General features: G+C 30.9%; 1 protein-coding gene across 2 annotated transcripts in view; it reads left to right on the top strand.

The window, feature by feature from the left end:
- The window catches only part of LOC127733134 (Golgi membrane protein 1-like), a 30,722-nt gene extending 8,641 nt beyond the window's left edge, over nt 1-22,081 (top strand). The window contains exons 3-8 of one of the 2 annotated variants that reach the window (XM_052242452.1): nt 1,389-1,446; nt 4,138-4,260; nt 7,898-8,031; nt 11,608-11,906; nt 14,002-14,034; nt 17,027-22,081. In XM_052242452.1, the coding sequence (XP_052098412.1) occupies nt 1,389-1,446; nt 4,138-4,260; nt 7,898-8,031; nt 11,608-11,906; nt 14,002-14,034; nt 17,027-17,077 (698 nt within the window). In that variant the 3' untranslated portion in view covers nt 17,078-22,081. Of the gene's footprint in view, nt 1-1,388; nt 1,447-4,137; nt 4,261-7,897; nt 8,032-11,229; nt 11,907-14,001; nt 14,035-17,026 lie in introns of both variants that reach the window. The other variant, XM_052242450.1, reaches the window with a different exon arrangement.

The following is a 22,081-nucleotide window of genomic DNA, read 5'->3' as shown; positions in this document are numbered from 1 at the left end:
TTGATCACTTTGATAAGCCACCAGTCTAAATACCACGTTAAGATAGTCGATAAGATAAATTCGTTACATGTGTGCTAGTGACCTAATACGATATATATGGGGTCAGGTAACATGGTTTGACAAACTGCATTTTGGAGTCGGATAAGTACACCAAAATTTGTTATAAGAATCATCGCATTAGATCACTAGCACACTATGTAACGAATTTATCTTACCGACTATCTTAACATGTGGTATTTAGACTAGTGGCTTATCAAAGTGATCAAGTCTTCAATACTGTTAGTTTTAAGAACCTACTTCCATTGGTCTATACAAAAACAAATGCCAACAATAACGACTTGTTACTTTAAATGTGTTTTATGGATTTATTTCAATCGTTCATCATCAATTTCTTCGTCTTGAAATCTTTAAGATTTTTCCTCAACACTGTGTTGTTGTTATAAAGGGACGTAACACCACTACTAACTGTGTATTGAAATAAGCCCTGCCTACTAACCCAATATGGAATATACACTGTCTCCACACGGTTTGCTTTTAACCAATCATGTTCCTAGAAATGTATAGGAGGTAAGATAAATGTAGATATCTATAGGGCCATATATATTGGGGTCTTATCAAACCTAATCCTTTGAAGTTACTCTGAAATGTCTTAAGGGTTATACATTATATTTGATGAAAAAAAGAAATGAAACCTTCAAAAGGCAATCTGCTGAAATTATCCACAGTAAACATGGTAAACCAAGTATTTAATAATACATTGTACATATATGTAGATGATATAAATACATGAAATGTACTTTAATGTACACATTCACTTTGATTCTACCAAAAGTTTGCTTATTATTTAAGTACCTCTAATATCAACATAAATGTAAGCTTCATGCAAAAATTGAAAGTCACTTGCTTTACTTTTTATGCCCCTGCGGCTATGAGACGTGGGCATTAAGTTTGACCCTTCTATCTAAAACATTCAATTCTCTAGAGTATATTCTTAAACAAAATGTCCTCCTTGGAAATGTTTTGTCACATTTTCCTGTGGAAAAACAAATCAGAGCTTCCTGAGATTTCTTGTCAAGCTTCATGGGAGCATGGTTCACACTGTATAATGCATTTCACATTCATTGTTAATTGACCTCCTGTATACCCTAAATTTTTGCTGGAGGATCATTTGTGAGCTACCGAGTATATATATTCCGTATATAACTTGCTGCCATCTTTGACAATTGTTTATACTAATATTAGTCATGTTAATACAATTTTATTCTTCACCATTTTATTGCTGGCAGCATGGAGAACCCTTTACATATCATTAATAATATATAAACAACAGTTTTACATGCATTCACATAGAATTTATTGTGTACTTTATCAGTTATGTTTGTTTTCAGATGAAGTTGATAAACTTAAAAGTCAACCTGCAGCTGCTTCAACACAGAACTGTGACAGGTAAACTATAAACATTTAAATAGGCAGAAACCAAGACATTTAAATATTATTTTTTTTTAGAAAATTGGATATGTTAAGGGTATAGTACAATTTATGGCCTGGTTGTTATTTATATAAAATTATTTTTATGAAAAAGCAACTTTTCAGGGTGCAAGAACACCCAGTAGTTTTTATACGACCGCAAAAAAATTTTTGTGGTCGTATATTGGTATGACGTTGGCGTCGTCGTCGTCCGGCGTCGTCGTCGTCGTCCGGCGTCGTCCGAAGACACATTGGTTTTCGCACTCTAACTTTAGTTTAAGTGAATGGATCTTTATGAAATTTTACCACAAGGTTCAATACCACAAAAGGAAGGTTGGGATTGATTTTGGGGGTTATGGTAATAACAGTAAAGGAATTAGGGGCCAAAAAGGGGCCAAAAATAAGCATTTTTGTAACTTCCAGACATAACTTGTGTGTTAGTGTATGGATCTCTCTGACATTGTACCACAAGGTTCCATATCACTAAAGGAATGCTGGGATTGATTTTGGGGGTAATTGCCTCCAAATTTTAGGAATTAGGGGCCAAAAAAGGGGCAAAAAACAAGCATTTTTCTAGTTTCATGACAATAACTTGTGTGTAAGTGTATGGATCTTTCTGAAATTGTACTACAAGGTTCCATATCACAAAGGGAAAGCTGGGTTTGAGTTTGGGGGTAATTGCCCTAAACGTTTAGGAATTTGGGGCCAAAAAGGGGCCAAAAAACACATTTTTTTCTAGTTTCCAGACAATAACTTGTGTTCAAGTGTATGGATCTCTCTGAAATTGTACTGCAAGGTACCATACCACAAAGGGAAGGCTGGGATTGAGTTTGGGGGTGATGAATCATAATGGGGGTTCAAAAAATTTTGGGGGGGGATTTATTTTTTTTTCCTTTATTTTCTTTTTTTCCTTTTTTGTTTCTTTTAAAATTTTCCATTTTAAGTTGGTTATTTCTGATTTATATTTAAAATCAAATAATAATGATATGGTAGGAGATACACACCAAACAGGATGTGTAAATTATTATATAATAAGTATTGTGCAATAGCAAGAAATTTTCAATTGCACAGTATTGCACAATAGCAAGAAATCTTCAATTGCACAGTATTGCGCAATAGCAAGAAATCTTCAATTGCACAGTATTGTGCAATAGCAAGAAATATCCAATAGCACAATATTGCGCAATAGCAAGAAATTGTCAATTGTACAGTATTGCGCAATAGCAAGAAATATTTAATAGCACAGGATTGTGCAAAAGAAGATACTTCCTATAAATTGCTTATTTCTTGACCAATTTCAATGGGGTTTTATTCTTGATTTCATGGGGTTCTTTAATATGCTGAATCTAACCGTGTATTTAGTTTTTGGATTTTGGGCCCCGTTTTTAAATTGGTCCACATTGAGGTCCAAAGGGTCCAAAATTAAACTTTGTTTGATTTCATCAAAAATTGAATTATTGGGGTTCTTTGATATGCCGAATCTAACTGTGTATTTAGATTCTTAAATTTTGGTTCCGTTTTCAAATTGGTCTACATTAAGGTCCAAAGGGTCCAAAATTAAACTTAGTTTGATTTTAACAAAAATTGAATTCTTAGGGTTCTTTGATATGCTGAATCTAAACATGTTTTTAGATTTTTGATTATGGGCCCAGTTTTCAAGTTGGTCCAAATCGGGGTCCAAAATTAAACTTTGTTTGATTTCAACAAAAATTGAATATATGAGGTTCTTTGATATGCTGAATCTAACCATGTATTTAGATTTTTGATTTTTGGGCCCCGTTATCAACTTTGTCCACATTGAGGTCAAAAGGGTCCAAAATTAAACTTTGTTTGATTTCATCAAAAATTGAATTATTGGGGTTCTTTGATATGCCGAATCTAACCGTGTATTTAGATTCTTAATTTTTGGTTCCATTTTCAAATTGGTCTACATTAAGGTCCAAAGGGTCCAAAATTAAACTTAGTTTGATTTTAACAAAAATTGAATATATGGGGTTCTTTGATATGCTGAATCTAAACATGTATTTAGATTTTTGATTATGGGCCCAGTTTTCAAGTTGGTCCAAATCGTGGTCCAAAATTAAACTTTGTTTGATTTCAACAAAAATTGAATATATGGGGTTCTTTGATATGCTGAATCTAACCATGTATTTAGATTTTTGATTTTTGGGCCCCGTTATTAACTTTGTCCACATTGAGGTCAAAAGGGTCCAAAATTAAACTTTGTTTGATTTCATCAAAAATTGAATTCTTGGGGTTCTTTGATATGCTGAATCTAACCATGTATTTAGATTTTGGATATTGGACCATAATAGGTGAATGTCCAATTTAAAATTTTTAAGTTCTTAGACCACATTCAATCTGTGTTAGAAACCTATGCTGTGTCAAATATTTAATCACAATCCAAATCCAAAGCTGTATCAAGCTTGAATGTTGTGTCCATACTTCCCCCAACTGTTCAGGGTTCGACCTCTGCGGTCGTATCAAGCTGCGCCCTGCGGAGCATTTTATTTGTCCAATAAAATCATTTTTTTCTTTCCCCTAGAACTATGTGTAATTTTTGTCATTAATACTATGTGAAACATTTTACATTTTGCACTTTTTCAACTCATTTTAAGTGAAAAACAATTCACTGCAGTTTGGAATACACTTTTTAATGATTTTTTTCAGCCAATGTAGAGAACAGGTTAAGAAGTTATATTCAGAAATGTTCCAGAAAGTTGGAGCAGCACCTATGCAACAGTTGATCAATTCTGGGATTGATATTGGAGAAGATTTGAAGATCCAAGTACAGTAAGTAGTGCAGCAACAGAAGAGAAACATTTGTTAGTTTTCCTCTAATTGACATGTACCCACATCCTCTTTTATTCATATAATAAATACGATTTGGCAGATGCTATAAATTTTTTTGGGGGGTGGGGGGAGAGGTGCCCTTGAATTATTTGCAGAGGGCATACTTATACATGCTGTTTAGCTTCCTCAACAGGGACTAAGGATTTTGGTTTTGATGATTTTCAAGAGTTGTAAGACTATGATAGCCAAAAACTGGGCAATTTTTATATGACCGCAAAACAATTTTGTGGTCGTATATTGGTATCACATCGTCATCGTCGCCTGAAGACACTTGGTTTCCGGACAATAACTTTAGTATTAGTGAATAGAAATCTATGAAATTTAAACACAAGGTTTATAACCACAAAAGGAAGGTTTGGATTGATTTTGGGGGTTATGGTCCTAACAATTTAGGAATTAGGGGACAAAAAAGGGGCCCAAATAAGCATTTTTCTAGTTTTCAGACAATAACTTGTGGAACGGTGTATGGATCTCTCTGAAATTGTACAACAAGTTTCCATACCACAAAGGGATGGTTAGGATTGGCTTTGGGGAGGGCTCAAAATGGCTCAAACCATTTAGGAATTAGGGGCAAAAAAGGGGGAAAAACAAGGGTTTCCTTGTTAATGGACAATCACTTTAAAGTACAATGTTAAATTTGGATTACCTCCCTTACACTGCTTTAAAATTATGTATAAAGAAATTTGGTATTGTCTTGAGGTGTTTAGCTGTCAATTTATTTTTAGAAGTTACTTATAAAAATGCTGATTAAAGATATATTAATTTAAGCCATGATTATGTATGTCATTTTCTATTTTAAGACTTTTATGATGTATTTAAATGGGTAATTATGGTTGCAAACTCCATTGGAAATTTGAGTTGAGATAATGACCATATCTTGAGGGAAAGATTTTTTTTTTGAAAAAGGGGAGGGGGAGGGCAGGTGAAAAAAAAATTGGGGGGGGGGGGGGGGGGGGAACAATTTTTTTTTCTCGTTACAGATTTCAGAAATTAAAAAGAAATTTTTTTCAAATATTGTTTTCTTTTTGCAAAAAAAAAGGGGGATGGGGTGAAAAAAAAAATTTTGCCAAAAAAAAAGGGGGGTGATTTTTTTTTTTTTTTTGGGGGGGGGGGGGTCAATTTGCAACAGCATAGTGTATTGCACAAAAGCAAAAAAAAAGGGGTACATTTTTTTGAGGGGGGGGGGGGGGCAATTCGCAGCATAGTGAATTGCACAAAAGCAAAAAATTGAATAAATTCAAATCATATAACCAATTCTAAGCTCTTTGACTACAGTTATTCTGTGTCAGAAACCTATTATGTGTCAAACATTTAATTTCAATCCAAATTCAGACCTGTATCAAGCACTAATATTGTGTCCATTTTTGCCCCAACTGTTCAGGGTTGGACCTCTGCGGTAGTATCCAGCTGCGCTCGGCGAAGCAATTTATTCAAATGTCTCATGATAAATGTAGCACGAGTGTACTTTCACAAATCTTTATGGACTATTTACACAAGGGTTTTTCTTCAATCAGTAATGATATGAAATTTACATACAAAGCCCAATCTCGCTTATCGGAGCAGCACAAGTGTATAATGCATTCATGGCATAGCTTATTTTTTAATACATTTTTTCTTAAACTGATTTTCAGAAATTACAATATGTATTAATGGCACTGAACTTTTATTATTAATTAGAGTCACATGGTGCAGATACCAAGGAATATTTTACTACATTTCATCCATATTATTTGTTGTTGTCCCCCTTGCAATGTGTTGCGAGGGACATAGAAATACTGGGCATCCGTCCCTCTGGTCTTATTAGCACTCTCACATATACAATTCTTGCCAGATTTTTTTAAAACTTATACCATAGAATTATATCAGCAATGTTTCGGACGAGTTCGAAAATCAGTGCCAATCAATAACTTTTAAAAGAGTTATGCCCTTGGAAAAATTAATTATAAATTGCATCATTAGCACTCTCATGTGTCCAAATCTTGTCAGATTTTTATACGCCCGTCAAATTTTTGACGGGACGTATTATGGTATACAAATGTCCGGCGTCCGTCCGTCTGTCTGTCCGGCGTAAACATGTCGCACTGTAACTTGAGAATGACTTATCCAAATTTCCTGAAACTTAACATAGTTGTTTCTTATGATGGTCAAACGATCTGTATACTTTTTGGTGAAAATAAGATTAAAACTTTTTGAGTTACGGGACTTAGTAACTAAAACAGGCGTGTGTTTTTTTTTCACACGTTGCGCAGTATCTCAAAAACAATTTATGATTATTGCTTAAAACTTTACACACTTCTTAGTTATATTAATCTTAAGATCTGTATACTTTTTGGTGATGATTCAAAATTTTATTTTAGAGATATTGAGTATTTTGTTAAAAAAAGGGGGAGGGGTTTTTCACATGTCGCGCCGTATCTCAAAAACGATTTATGATTATTGCTTAAAATTTTACACACTTCTTAGTTATATTAATCTAAAGATCTGTATACTTTTTGGTTTTGATTAAAAAATTTATTTTTGAGATATTGATTTTTTTTTTTTAAAAGGGGGGTTTTCACATGTCATGCCGTATCTCAAAAACGATTTATGATTATTGCTTAAAATTTTACACACTTCTTAGTTATATTAATCTTAAGATCTGTATACTTTTTGGTTTTGATTCAAAATTTTATTTTAGAGATTTTGAGTTTTTTGTAAAAAAAAAAGGGGGGTTTTCGCATGTCACGCCGTATGTCAGAAACTATTTATGCTTATTGCATAAAAATTCACACACAAGACGTCGGGCGTATCATGCGCTCATGGCGCAGCTGTTTATTATGAAACTTATATTGTAGGTTTATACCAGCAATGTTTCGGATGAGTTCGAAAAACCAGTGTAGTTCAATTATTTTTAAAAGAGTTATGCCCCTTTGAAACATTAATTATATGGAAAATTGCATCGTTAGTGCTCTCATGTGTACAATTCTTGCCAGATTTTTATGAAACGTATATTGAAGGTTTATATTAGTAATGTCTCTGATGAGTTCGAAAATCAGTGTCGATCAACTATTTTTAAAACAGTTATGCCCTTGGAAACATTAATTATATGGAAAATTGCATCGTTGGCACCCTCATGTGTACAATTCTTGCCAGATTTTTATGAAACTTATATTGTAGGTTTATAGCAGCAATGTCTTGGACGAGTTTGAAAATCAGTGCTGATCAAATGTTTTAAAAGAGTTATGCCCCTTGGAAATATTAATTAGATTGGAAATCACATTGAATTTGCTCTGAAGCATTCATTTCTTTAAGATATTTATCAACAGTTTTAAAGAAAAAAAGTGTATTTTTTAGTTATTGCCCTTGATCCTTGGATAGATAAAATATGTGCAATGCGGGGGACATTGGAACTCTGTTCTTTTAAAATACAGTGATTTTTTTGGCAGAAATATTTGTGGATTTTTTCATGTGTAAATGATTTTTGAAATGATCGCACATCAATTGATAAATTGTGACATATTTCACTCACTGATCTCAAGGAAAGAGATACAAAATTATAGGTTATGTCCCCTGACAGTATAGAGTTTCTCTTTTACAGGCAAGCAGCAGGTGCAGGAGGTCAGAAGCAGATTCAGCCTCCAAATGCAGGGGAACAACCAGGTCAACAACAACAACCAGCTCAGGAACAACCAGCTCAACAACAGACAGCAAAAGAACTAGAAGCAGAGAAAGGTAAATGGCAATAAGAATATGTTATATGCCATTAGATCATCGTTATGCAGCAATTAACAGACTGAAAAAGTAAAACTATTAAATGATGCTAAAATTTAATTACTCAATTTCAAGAAAAAACAGGAATTTAAACCAGATACATGTTCATGAAATACTATTTAAACCAATATACTGAAATTGTATTTATAAACCATTTATTTCAACAGAAATATTACATATTTCTCCATTTCAGTCTAAACTTGGTTAATTTTGTTGCATATGCTAAAAAAATCAGTGTTGCTTTTCTACATTTCGTAGTGGAATTGGTAGGATATATTTTTGAAAAAATTAATATGATATCACTGAAAGCAATTTTTTTCATTTTAAGATGTTAGGGCTGTTCCATTAAAACATGCATGGTACCCAGGGAAGGCACTTCAAAAATTGGGTAACCACCTATAGAGGCAAAATAGAATTTCATTTATATTTCCACTATGCATAAAGAAAGATGATACCCAACTGAGATTTGGAAGTGCCTTCCCTGTGTCCCATGTATGTTTTTATGGAACAGCCCTTAGTGGATTTCAAATTAAATTAATTGTTTTCACAGTAATTGCAACTTCATTTTAAATATTCAAAAAGCAAAATACTGTAAAGAATTATTTTGCTGTGTACTTATTTTATGTGCCTTACAGTAAAATTAAGAATAGCAATATCCTCAATTTTTTTTCTTCTAAGGAATCAAATTTTTATTTTATAAAACAATGGAAGTAAATACACAACATGTATCATTAAACACACTGTTACTATCAAAAATGGAGGCTGCCAAAAATTGATAATTTTCAGTGTATACATTTTTATGCTACAAATGTGAACATGCACGAAGAAATATGAATACAAATTAGAAAATGACATACACATGTACAAACACAAATTAGAAAATGACAAACGCATGTTCTCATACATTATTCATTGAATTATCTCTGCATTGACTTATTGTGTATCAAATAGCTGAAGAAATATAAAATATGTTGTGCTGTTAATTCTAATCAGGAAAAAAAAACATGGAAAAAAATAAATATACATCCAAAGTATGCTTTACTTAACAATGTATATGTCTGTCTACAAATCTATTTTATTCTCCATCCTGAGTTTATTGACTTAATAATCAGCTTTAACAATGAAAGTCTGACACAGTAATGATATTTTACCCTGAATTATGGTTAAGATCCTTTATAATTGAAAAGTTGTTGATCTTAATTTTAGGGAAGATAAGGAAAGTGCTGAAATATAAAATTTCCCATAAAAAAAATTTAAGGTCCCTTACCTTTTTATCCTATACATAATGCCATTAACCAAAAAATAATATAAATATGTTTAATTTTGAAACAAATATCATTTTCTTTTGCAAAACCAGTTTCCTTATCCCACCATGCATGCCTTTCCCTTGAGCTGCAAATAGATTTTCTTTAGGTAACAGAAAAAAACTTTCGTCCTATTTTGGATACAAATTTGGCCAATTTTTAACCCATAACTAAAAATCTAAAAAAATGATTTATTTAACAGATAAACTTGCTAGGACTCTATTGAATGCAAATTATTAAAATAGTTCAACATTTGTGAAGAATGTAGGCAAAATCTATTAAAAACTTTGTCAAAATTATCTTTAAAAATGTATATTGCTTCATCCAGAATAGATTTTTCATAATAATCTATGGTCGTTGCCAGATAAATTTACAGTTGAATGATGTGAAACAATCATATGGTCACCAAAGGAGTAGGCCCAGTAAGACCCCTTTTTGGCCTCAAAATATAGCAGTTTTACAAAATTGTTAAAATATAAATTTTTAGCTATTTATTGGAAAGAAGAATACTTCTGTTACATAAATATGGGCTGTTTTTGACAATACAATGCACATGTTTGGGTACTAGCATCATTAAGTCATGCTAAATTACTGAAATCTTCGAAATTTTGCATTTTGGTTAATTTTTAGACGGTTTCCGTCTGAAATGGAAGTGGCCGCATTTGTGTTCATTCTTAATATTTACATGTAAGTTGTATTTGATGATAATACATAACATATATAAAGGTTGAGAATGAACACGGATGTGGCCACTTTCATTTTTGACAAAAACCATCTGAAAAGTGACATATTATGGCATATTTGATAGATTTTTCATATTTAAGCTTGAATTTGAGCTTCTTTCATGACTAAATCAGTTCAAATCTTTCACATAAACTAACTGAATTGACTGAAGTAGACACATAAGTGTTTAAAAAGTGTCCAAAATCTTTCATCAGATGAACCTGATTTTTGAGGCCAAAATCGGCCCTTACCCGGACCTACTCCTTTATTTTTGGGGTATACATATAAGTGAAAGTGGTGACCTTGGTGAAAAAATACCACAACATGTGGCAACAACACATCAATTTTTAGGAAAAATCTGTTTATTGGTTTTGGAGATTTGATGATTTTTAGACAATTGTAAGAATGTTTTCACCCATTTTATGTGCTTTCTATACAAAAACTCATCAAAAATACCAGGCTTATAATTTGCTATGGCACACTTCTACATAAAACTCATCAGTGAGACTGGAATCTAAAAGAAATAAAAGAGGTAAATGCATTATTTTTTTCAATTATTCGATCAAGTTAAACGTATTTCAGTTTTATGCAAAATCTTATTAAAATCTGTGACCTGATCCATTTACTGTAACTTGGCATTAAATGCATTTGTCATGGTAAAGACTTTCAGATTTCTGTTCTTTTACAACTGCCATTGCTTCTATTGCACATACTCAAGAGTCATGCTTTTTATATTTGTAGTTCTTTTGATTAATGTGGATTCAATTTTTTCTTGGGAACACAATTTTTTGGATTGAAAAAATGTTGTATTTTCATGGATATTATGTGTAGTGGTTTAGCCAGTCTGCAACAAGCCTTAAGAACATTTGTTCTTCGTTGATAATTTATATTCATGGTTCATCTATAGCCACGAAATCCACAAAAAATGGTATCCCATGAATAATAATGAATCAACAGTTTTATGCTAGTTTTCAACTTTTCAACTTTTTATCTGTACATTTAAATTTGAAATTATTTATATTTGAAACATTTTAAGATTTCTGAACACTAAAAATGATTAAATCTCTAAAGAACCTTTTTTAGTGAATGCTCATAAATATTATTATTTCTTCATTTCTTATTAATTTTAAAGAAGGATCAGAAGGACAAGGTAAGAATTCTGCTCCAACAACTGGATTAGTAAACAGTTTAGTAGGCTTAAAGGACAAGCTAAAAGAGGGAGTACAATCCCTCTCTCAGGAAACAATTAAACAAGGGCTTGAAACCCTGAAAGAAAAAACCGATCTGAATAATATTGCTCAAGATAAAGTGAAAGAGGGATTGCAATCCTTGTCTGAGAAAGCTGGTCAACATTTGCATGAAATCCTTAATCAGACCCAAGAAGGCATCAAACAAGGCCTTAAAAAATCCCAAGAAATAGCGGGGCTTATATATGGAGGTGAGGGGAAATTGCATGATTCATCTAACAAAACTCAAGACATAAGTGAAAACAAAAATAACACCGTTGTAGGAAAGGACAACCTTCTACAACCAAACACTAAGGTAAATGGGACTAACCAAGAAAAAGGTCAGAACAAAACTGAAGGAGAGAATGCTCAGAAATCTGCAGGAGAGGCAAATGTCAAAGAAATGGAGCAAGGAAGTAAAAAGGCTGGGGGAGAAGTTAAAACCACCGAATCATCAAAAACTGTACAAGGACAAAAGGATGGTGTACAGAATGAGAAAGAGAATGTTGCCAAGACTGTTAAAGATGATGATGCTGGATATGATGATGAGGATGATGGCAAAGATACAGGGGATAAGGTGGAGGTAGTTAAATGCCTGCATGATTTTAGTTTTTCCTAGCTAATTGTTCCTAGTAAACACTGAATAAGTTTATATTATTTTGGGAAATCAGTACATGTATATTTGTCTTCAAGGTTTTTGAAATATTTTATACAGTACAGTTTATAGAGTAATTATGTTTTTAACTTCACAACGAATATCTCTCATTTGTGTATTTGTTCTAAGGTACATGCTGATTTTCCAATTCAAAAATTAAAATTATGGTGTTGGTGTATAACTTTCCACTTTCTAAAAAAATCTAAAAAACTATAAACCAAAATAAAACTAGTGTAGGTACATGTAAATTTACAATGATACAATTAGTTTTGATAGATATGGTTATGATTTAAAAAATTACTTCTCATGTTGCAATGAAAAGTGTTAGTTGAAAGAAAACAGTTTCCTATCTAACATTCATGACATAATTAACCTTTTATCTGATCAGGGCATGAATATATTGACCTTTTAAGATATTTCCTTAGTTCATATTCAATTAGTTATAAAATTTGAAATATTTAAAAAATGTGTTGCTTACATTTTTAATGGTGTTTTCTCATTATTGTTGAAATATTAGTGTAATTTACTGTCCTCCAGATCACATTTCTAGGCATTTAATTTTGGATGCAGTTCTAGTTGTCTCTTTTTCATCATTCTTTTCTTACTTAATTTCTTACCATGCTTTAATATTTAGCATCAACAAACACTTTTGAAATATTGGTGGTAAGTGCAGTGATTGTCTTTAAGATTGAATTTTGGATGGCACGGCAGTGTTGAAAGTACTTACCCATGGTGCCATTATGTATAAAAAAAATATTTATGTGTGTAATTCACCTGAAATAAAGCCCAAAAATAGTACATCTGCAAATTTGAGGTTATAACCATTGCTTCTGTGACATCATGGTAACAAGGCTTGTAGTGTGTCCAGAAACCTAGATCACATGGCCAATTAGGGTGTATATATTTAAAGGCAACAATATTTTTATTAATTTATTCAAATAAATTGGGAAAAAAGTTAAGGATCTGCAAATTAAGTTACAAGATTATCAATTAAGTTCAATGTAAGCATGTTCATATGAAAATATATAACCAATATAGAGAAAGAATTGATCATTTTCATGGCATTATGGTGTATATATATATATATTCATTTAAATATTTTTGACTATAATGCATATGACTCATAAAATAAAATCAGAATAAACAGACTTGTCAGATCGGATAATATTATTTTACAGTTTAATACACATGACATATGTACATACTGAAAAATTGATGTGACTATCATAATGAAATAGTGTTCTGTTCCAAGGTTTTATTTACTCTAAAAGTGCATTGAAAAAAATAAAAAGTAGGAACTTCAAGAACTTACTTAGTAGTATGAAAATGAAATGTTAAGACCCTTTATAATATATGTGATAAGTAAAAAATATTTCGTATGGTAAATTGCAATTTCTTCTGTAAATAATTTTAGATTTATAAATGGTCTACTCACTTTTGGATCTGATGTTGATGAAATAGTATTATCCTAAGTAATTCTTGAAAGTTATTACACCAGGTATTTTAAAGTATACAGGAATAGAAAGATGCACATAGGTTCTGTTAGTGAGAAGGCCAATTTCTGGATAAAATGGTCATTCAAGCTCTTTGATTTAGATAAAGTTTGAACTTTATATTTCAGGAAGTATAAGGTCAACATGGTATTCCCAGCTAAGCAATGTTTAATATTTGTATAAAACACAAAAATATTCTAAATAGCTAGTTTACAAAAATCTTAAAAGTTGTCACAAAATTTCATTGATTCTCATATTTTACCCAAAAAACAAACACATTTACATAAGTTTTATTTCATGATCTTTCAAAGATTTTGATTTACAAAACATTACAAAATCACAAAAAATGAAAAACTGTATCATCTCCCATTAAGAAGACTAACTTAAGATATTGACACTACAGTGTATGTACCAACTGAAAAAGCGAGATGAAGAAATTTTCAAACTGAAGTACAATATTATTATTATGATTTTTTTTATATTGGAGTTGATTGACAATAAAGTATTTTTTTCTTTTTTTCTTTCTGTAGGCAAATAAAAACATGAAATTTTCACCTAAAAAGGTTAGTATACATACATACTGAAAGTTTAAAAAAAACAGTTGTATTATTATGAAATTTCTATATTAACAATAAGCACAGGTATGAAGTACTCAACCAATATTGGTAAAAAAACATGCTCATCAGTTAAATTCAACCATCTTCACACATGCTATAACTGGAAGGTAAAGGAAATACAAGAAAGTTCTAGCCTTCCATGACACCCTCAACTCTCTCCAATTTTTATACGACCGCAAAAAATTTTTGCGGTCGTATATTGGTATGACATTGGCGTCGTCGTCGTCCGAAGACACATTGGTTTTCGCACTCTAACTTTAGTTTAAGTGAATGGATCTCTTTGAAATTTTACCATCAGGTTCAATACCACAAAAGGAAGGTGGGGATTGATTTTGGGTGTTATGGTACCAACAGTTAAGGAATTAGGGGCCAAAAAGGGGCCAAAAATAAGCATTTTCTTGTTTCCAGACAATAACTGTGGAACGGTGTATGGATCTCTCTGAAATTATACTACAAGTTTCCATACCACAAAGGGATGGTTAGGATTTGCTTTGGGGGGTTATGGCTCAAACCGTTTAGGAATTAGGGGCAAAAAAGGGGGAAAAACAAGGTTGTCCTGGTTAATGGACAAATACTTTTGTACAAAACAAAATTTTAAGCAGTGTAAGGGAGATAAATCAAATACATCATTGAAATTATCTCCCTTACACTGCTTTTTAATTATGTATAAAGTAATCGTTAATGAACAATTAAGATAATTTTAAACAGTGTAAGGGAGGTAATCCAAATATAACGTTTTGGTTACTTCCCTTACACTGCTTTTAAATTATGTTTAAAGAAATGCATATTTATAAAGGAAGACCAGTAAAAATATCTGCAAATGTTGCATCTTTTTTTTTTACAAAAAAATCCATATGAAAGATTTGACACTATATTTTTAAATTCTGTTATGAAATAGATTAAGTTAGCACTATGGTAAATTTAAATGGGTAATTATGGTTGCAAACTCCATTGGAAATTTGAATTGAGATTATGACCATATCTTGAGGGAAAGAATTTTTTGGGGGAAAAAAGGGGGGGAGGGGGTAAAAAGAAATTGTGGGGGGTCAATTTTTTCTCATTTCAGATTTCAGAAATTAAAAAGAATTATTCTTCAAATATTATTTTTTTTTCAAATTTCAAATATTGAAAAATTTCAAGAAGCAATCTTTAATTGCACAGTATGGCGCATTAGATTTGTAAAATCTTTGACCACATTTATTTATTTGTTATGCAGAATCTATATTTATCTATGTATTTAGATTTTTAATTTTGGGTCCAGTTTTCAAATTGGTCTACATTAAGGTCCAAAGGGTCCAAAATTAAACTTTGTTTGATTTTAACAAAATTTGAATATATGGGGTTCTTTGATATGCTGAATCTAAACATGTATTTAGATTTTTGATTTTTGGCCCAGTTTTCAAGTTGGTCCAAATTGGGGTAAAAAATTAAACTTTGTTTGATTTCAACAAAAATTGGATATATGGGGTTCCTTGATATGCTGAATCTAACCATGTATTTAGATTTTTTATTTGTGGGCCCGCTATCAATTTGGTTCATATTGAGGTCAAAAGGGTCCAAAATTAAACTTCGTTTGATTTCATCAAAAATTGAGTTATTGGGGTTCTTTGATATGCCAAATCTAACCGTGTATTTAGATTTTTAATTTTGGGTCCTGTTTTTTAAATTGTCTACATTAAGGTCCAAAGGGTCCAAAATTAAACTTAGTTTGATTTTAACAAAAATTGAATTCTTGGGGTTCTTTGATATGCTGAATCTAAACATGTGTTTAGATTTTTTATTATGGGCCCAGTTTTCAAGTTTGTCCAAGTTGGGGTCCAAAATTAAACTTTGTTTGATTTCAACAAAAATTGGATATATGGGGTTCTTTGATATGCTGAATCTAAACATGTATTTAGATTTTAGATTTTGGGCCCAGTTTTCAAGTTGTTCCAAATTGGGGTCCAAAATTAAACTTTGTTTGATTTCAACAAAAATTGAATATATGGGGTTCTTTGATATGCTGAATCTAACCATGTATTTATATTTTTTATTTGTGGGCCCGCTATCTAATTGGTTCATATTGAGGTCCAAAGGGTCCAAAATTAAACTTTGTTTGATTTCATCAAAAATTGAATTATTGGGGTTCTTTGATATTCCAAATCTAACCGTGTATTTAGATTTTTAATTTTGGGTCCCGTTTTTTAAATTGGTCTACATTAAGGTCCAAAGGGTCCAAAATTAAATTTAGTTTGATTTTAACAAAAATTGAATTCTTGGGGTTCTTTGATATGCTGAATCTAAACATGTGTTTAGATTTTTGATTATGGGCCCAGGTTTCAAGTTGGTCCAAGTTGGGGTCCAAAATTAAACTTTGTTTGATTTCAACAAAAATTGAATATATGGGGTTCTTTGATATGCTGAATCTAACCATGTATTTTGATTTTGGACATTGGACCATAATAGGTAAATTAAAAAAATTCAAGTTCTTAGACCACATTCTTTCTGTGTCAGAAACCTATGCTGTGTCAAATATTTAATCACAATCCAAATTCAGAGCTGTATCAAGCTTGAATGTTGTGTCCATACTTGCCCCAACTGTTCAGGGTTCGACCTCTGCGGTCGTATCAAGCTGTGCCCAGCGAAGCATTTTATTCTGTTTATCATATTTCATTCACAGTTACAATATACCGGTATAAGGCTTCAAAGTAAAATGTTAAGCACCAAAAACAAGTCTGTGTTAATGGTCAGTGTGTTAATTTAAGCAATTGGAAATCATCTACCTGTACAAATTATTTCATTTTTCATTTCATAGATATGGCTTTAAACCTCTGTTATTTTAAATGTGGCAAGCTGTCTTCAGTAATTTGCAAAAGATTGGTCATTTGATCTGGGCATTTTGATCTGAATATTTTATACCTTTCTTTTTTTACATGTTATCTCATTTTATTTTTACCAGACAGACGATGACAGTATCGATGCTTTGAGGAGGAATTTGAATACACAATAGAAAACAGTAAACAAGGAATCAGCATAATACTAGATACCAGCTACCACATGATTGAAATTTGACTAATATGATCTCATTGTGTAATTTTGTAAATAACACATCTCAGTGAAACATTCCAAGTTTAGGAGATTTAGAGTCTTCTGGTAACTCACTAATTGAGATTTGTTTCATTATTGTAAAAAATAATGTCTTTCCCTGTAAAACACATTGGGAAAGATGTTTTTTAGATGAAGAATATTTTGATATTCAATTTGTTTGTGAAAGACATTTTTTAGATGAAGAATATTTTGATATTCAATGTTTTAATGAACGAATTTATTTCTTCTGCATAGAAGTATTTGAATTGCTTTCTGTCAAAATAAGTGTTATTCTAGCCTTTAGAATGAATGATAAAAGTAAACATACAAAAATGTTTACTTATATATTAATTATTAACAAGACTTCAATGTTCAACTTAGCATAATTACAATAGTTGAATATTTTTTGAATGAGATGTTTGTCCTTTTGGTGCATGCATCGAAGTACCTTAGCAATTGCAGAAGAAATTAGATTCATTTTCAATATCATATTGAAGAGATAAAAGCCTTAGTGAACAAGCTTGGTGCAGATTCATTAACGATCCTATTTAAAAAAAAATACACTTTAAATTGTCAAAGAAAGGTGATTTCAGTGTGATTAATTCTGAAGCACATATATAAATGTAACAATTGTGTGATTATCAGTTCCCCAGAGCAATATCAGTCTAATCCCCCATTTCAGCAGAGAAAACAAATCTGTTCTCCCTCTTTCACCTTAATTTAGTTATAATAGTCAGTGACTTTTGAAAATCATTCTCTTGTAAGGATTTTATGTGAGATAGATATTATCTATCATGCTGTGTGAAGCAAATTTGAAAATAGGTTTCACTTATCATTCTTTGTCATGCTAAATTGAGATAAAGTTAGCTATGAAAGTGAATGCATTTTCAATAACTATTATTGTTTCCATTAAAGCTTAATTTAAAATCTGTGATATTCGTTGTAATGAAGACTCTGCATCAAGCTTGTCACGTGGGCTATAATTTATTGCTTTGTTCTGATCATGTCATAATATCTTGTTCTCTTCTTACAGGAAAACAGCTTTTTGGATAACTTTTTTGTTGTTGAAAATTAAGAAAAGTTATTATCATTTCTTTTGGTTTTAATTGATATATTTTCAAAGACATAAACAATACATATACAACCATCATTGATAACTGCTTCTACATCCCATCTTTTTAATCATACTTTTGTTCCAACTTTTCTGATTAAATAAAGTTAAAAAAAGAAATTAATAACTAATTAAGTATCGCTTTTAAATTATGAGATTTAAGAATTTTTTTTTTATCAGAAGTGAACAAGAATTATAAATAAAAAAATGACTTGGCTTATATATGCAGCATAAGTAATGTGGCCTATTAATTTGTACAAACAATGTATCTAGTCTTTGCAAGAATGTACGTTGCACAGGTTAAAAAGTTGTGAAGTAAGGGAGACAATCCTTGGTTAAATTTGGTGAGAAGTAGTTGCAGCCAGGGTATAATCAGTTCCCTAATTTGAGCATTGTCCTTTCTTACAAAGACTATATTGGTAAATTAATAAGTCAATGTGAAATTAGTTTTTATATTTATTGTGTATTTAAGTTATCAAAATGAAATATCGTGGGCATAATGTGTATTTAATAACCATATATAATTAGTCTTCTATTTTGGGGTAATAGAAAATTTTATAGGTTTAAAAAAAAAAGATTTTGAGTAGTCAAGAGTCATGAATTCTTAGATTTATGTATGTTATTTGCCTATTAAGTGATTTTTATAGCCATTGACTACAGTTTATGTTAAAAATTGTATTTTGTTTTTGAAAGAGAAAAACAAATTAAAATGATATAAAGATAACATATCAGTGTTTTGGGGTATTTCTCTAGTTCAGTTTATATATATGCAATTCATTGTTGTAGATATGTATTTGATGTACTAATTGTGTAAATTTTTCTTGTATTTATACCATGTTTTAATGGATGTTGATCACCATAAGAACTAACATTTCTCAAAGAAACAAAGTATCAAAAAAATTGAGTCGCTTCAACAATTGATGGAATTAAATGTTCTTCAACCTTGGAAAAACTCAGAATATGTGATTCAGAGGATTGTAATGTATAGAAAATGTTGTAATATACATAGCATTGTATCAAATACGTATCATTAATGTATCAAATGTTAGAAAAAATGGTTCATCTATTGAACAAAAATCTTTTGAATACTATATACAGAATCTTGGACTTAAACTATGCATTTTCCTGTAATTTTGTGTTATATGTTAAGTTGTTTGTTTATATAGTTATTTTTATATTCTGTGTTAGTGGATATTTGATTGTGATATATTGTAAAGTCCCTTCAATCCCCCTCCCATCAAGCCCCTCACAATTTTTTTTTTATTATTTCACTGTCTTTTTCAAAATTTAATTCACTTTCACATAAGCATTTGAAAAATAGTAAAAATCCGATTTGATTTAACCAAACATTATGCAGATTGAATGATTGTTTATACTTATTGACTGGGTATGAGTGGAATAGTTAGTTTATTGTCATCGAGATGCAACTATTGCCCTGAGGCGAAGTCGAGGGCAATAGTGGTATCCAAGGGGACAATAAACTTACTATTCCACAAATATCCAGTCAGTTAGTGTTTTATTATACCGAAAGAGACAACAGACAATAAATGACGGAGCTAAATCAACTATCGTAATATAAAAAGCAAAAACCCAACCATACTGTTTAATGTTTACTTCATATATATTCTGTGATATATTCCCGCACTGACGTCAACCCAAGATACAATGGGTAAAACGCAACGTCGTAACTCCTGCCGTATTCTCAATCCTCCAATCCCATAGCTGCAGTTGAAATTCTGCCAAATATAATGAGGCTTGCGGTCAAATAGTTTCATCGAGGGCAAATAGTTGGAAACTATTGACCCGTCAAATAGTTCAACTCTTGCAATTTGAAAAATAGTGAAAATATTGTGTACTTATTTTATATAGAAAATGATAACTGAGGTATACTAATAGACATTATTTCAAATTTCATCAGAGAAAAAAAAAGGATATAAGAATATAGGCAAATCTTATTTCTTATTGTTTGCTGACATACACCCAAAATATCCTTTTGATTTAAAGGGGAAACAGATTGTTTTCTTTTTGTGCCTTTTTTTTTTTTGTTGGGAATTTTTTTTAGTAGGTGTAAGTTACAAATGCCAACTGAATCAGGTTTTTTTTTGCATCCATTTTCAATTTACTGCTTTTCAACAGCACAATCAGATTACAGTAACTGAAATTTTAAAATATACTCTGACTGAAATTCATTTATGTTTTGATATGCTAATGAGAAAACCAGAAATTTCTAATATATATGAAAAAGGATATGTGTTAACAAAGACCACAACTATTTAGCAGAAAAAATATTGTCCATCATCATCATATATTTTAAGGAGTAAAACTCCTGCTCTTTTCACCTTCAGTCACATTTCAGTGGTTAATTCATTGTCATTCCATTCATATTGTCTCAAATTACTGACCAGAAAGCGAGATTTAATCTTTGTATGGTATTGTTATTGTTATTGTATGAGAAGATAAAAATACATTCCATATTTTACAGTGTCTGATAGCTTACGATATAAACTGTATTAAATACGAAGTATATTTGCCATAAAAGAAAATGTAAAATATTGCAAGAGTTTGCACCTGGAACATTTTTAAGGTTATTTACCACTTAATCTTAAAGGGTAAAATCTTTGACCTTTCAGGAAAATTATGCTAAACATTGGAATTGTACACTATTGATCCAAACATGACTGTTTTTCAGTGTCGTTGTTTCAGATTTGTATGATTTAATTATATCTTTACCTCATGATCAGGTTGATAATGTATTATATCTTCCATTTTTTCACGGATAAAGCAAATGCCATATTGTGTTTCTACAAACTTTTATATTGTATGAAAACTGATGGTTTCATATTAACTGTTAATAAGAGATATGAATGCAGATTTTGAAAGTTTTTGTTAACAGACTAGAAAATTAGTAAAATAGAATATTTTTTTTATCAAAAATGCTTCTTCCTAAAAAAAAACTATATCACTTTCATCCATATGGCGTGAAACTTTGTACCTGCTGCCTATTGAAATCAAAGTAACTTTTTAAGGCTTTTTAAATATAAGTAGCATATATTATAAGTGTATGGGCATCAGTTGTAACTTTTAATGTTTGTAATTTGAAATGGATTAAGTAGCATGTATTACTCTTTCTTTTATGGGGTTTTGTTGCAAAAAAATTGGAAGACTGCTTTTCATTTTTCATACATTTAACATACTGCCAGCCTGCTCTTTTGATTTAAATATGATATATTAATATTTGTTTTCAACTGGAAAATATTTCAATAGGATTATTAAAACGATTATGCGATACATTTAATCTTTTAAACCATGTTTTTATTCACTGAAACCTTACTAATATTCAACTCTTGTCTAAAAAAAATCATTTGCTCAATGTGTTAATAGAACTACTACATTTTAGAGGATAGAAATACAATTTGAAACATATCTCTTCTTCTGCATCTCAATTATTGTTAATTTAATGTCACTATTTTTACAGAAAATTCATTATTATCTGTAATGAGAATCATTGCTATTTAGAAAGAGAGATAAACAAATTGTTTACATTTTGTATTGTTTACCTCAGAACTTACTTTTTATTGAAATTTTAGGAATATTTATGTCTGGTTACAAAAATACTTCTTTATATATATTAGTTCCATTCATTATTATTGTTAGTGGATGCTTCATTTGGCAGATATACCGGTACACATACTGATATTTATTTATGTTATCATATTTGCTACATGGGGAAATCCATTTGTATTGTATTCATTTGTGGGTTGAATTTTATTATATTTTTTTCACTGAATATAGAAGACAATAAAACTTAATGGTTGA

The sequence above is a fragment of the Mytilus californianus genome, unplaced genomic scaffold (genome assembly GCF_021869535.1).
Source record: "Mytilus californianus isolate M0D057914Y unplaced genomic scaffold, xbMytCali1.0.p SCAF_3, whole genome shotgun sequence".
NCBI classification, from domain to species: Eukaryota; Metazoa; Mollusca; class Bivalvia; order Mytilida; family Mytilidae; genus Mytilus; species Mytilus californianus.
This window is presented reverse-complemented; position numbering and strand designations above follow the sequence as displayed.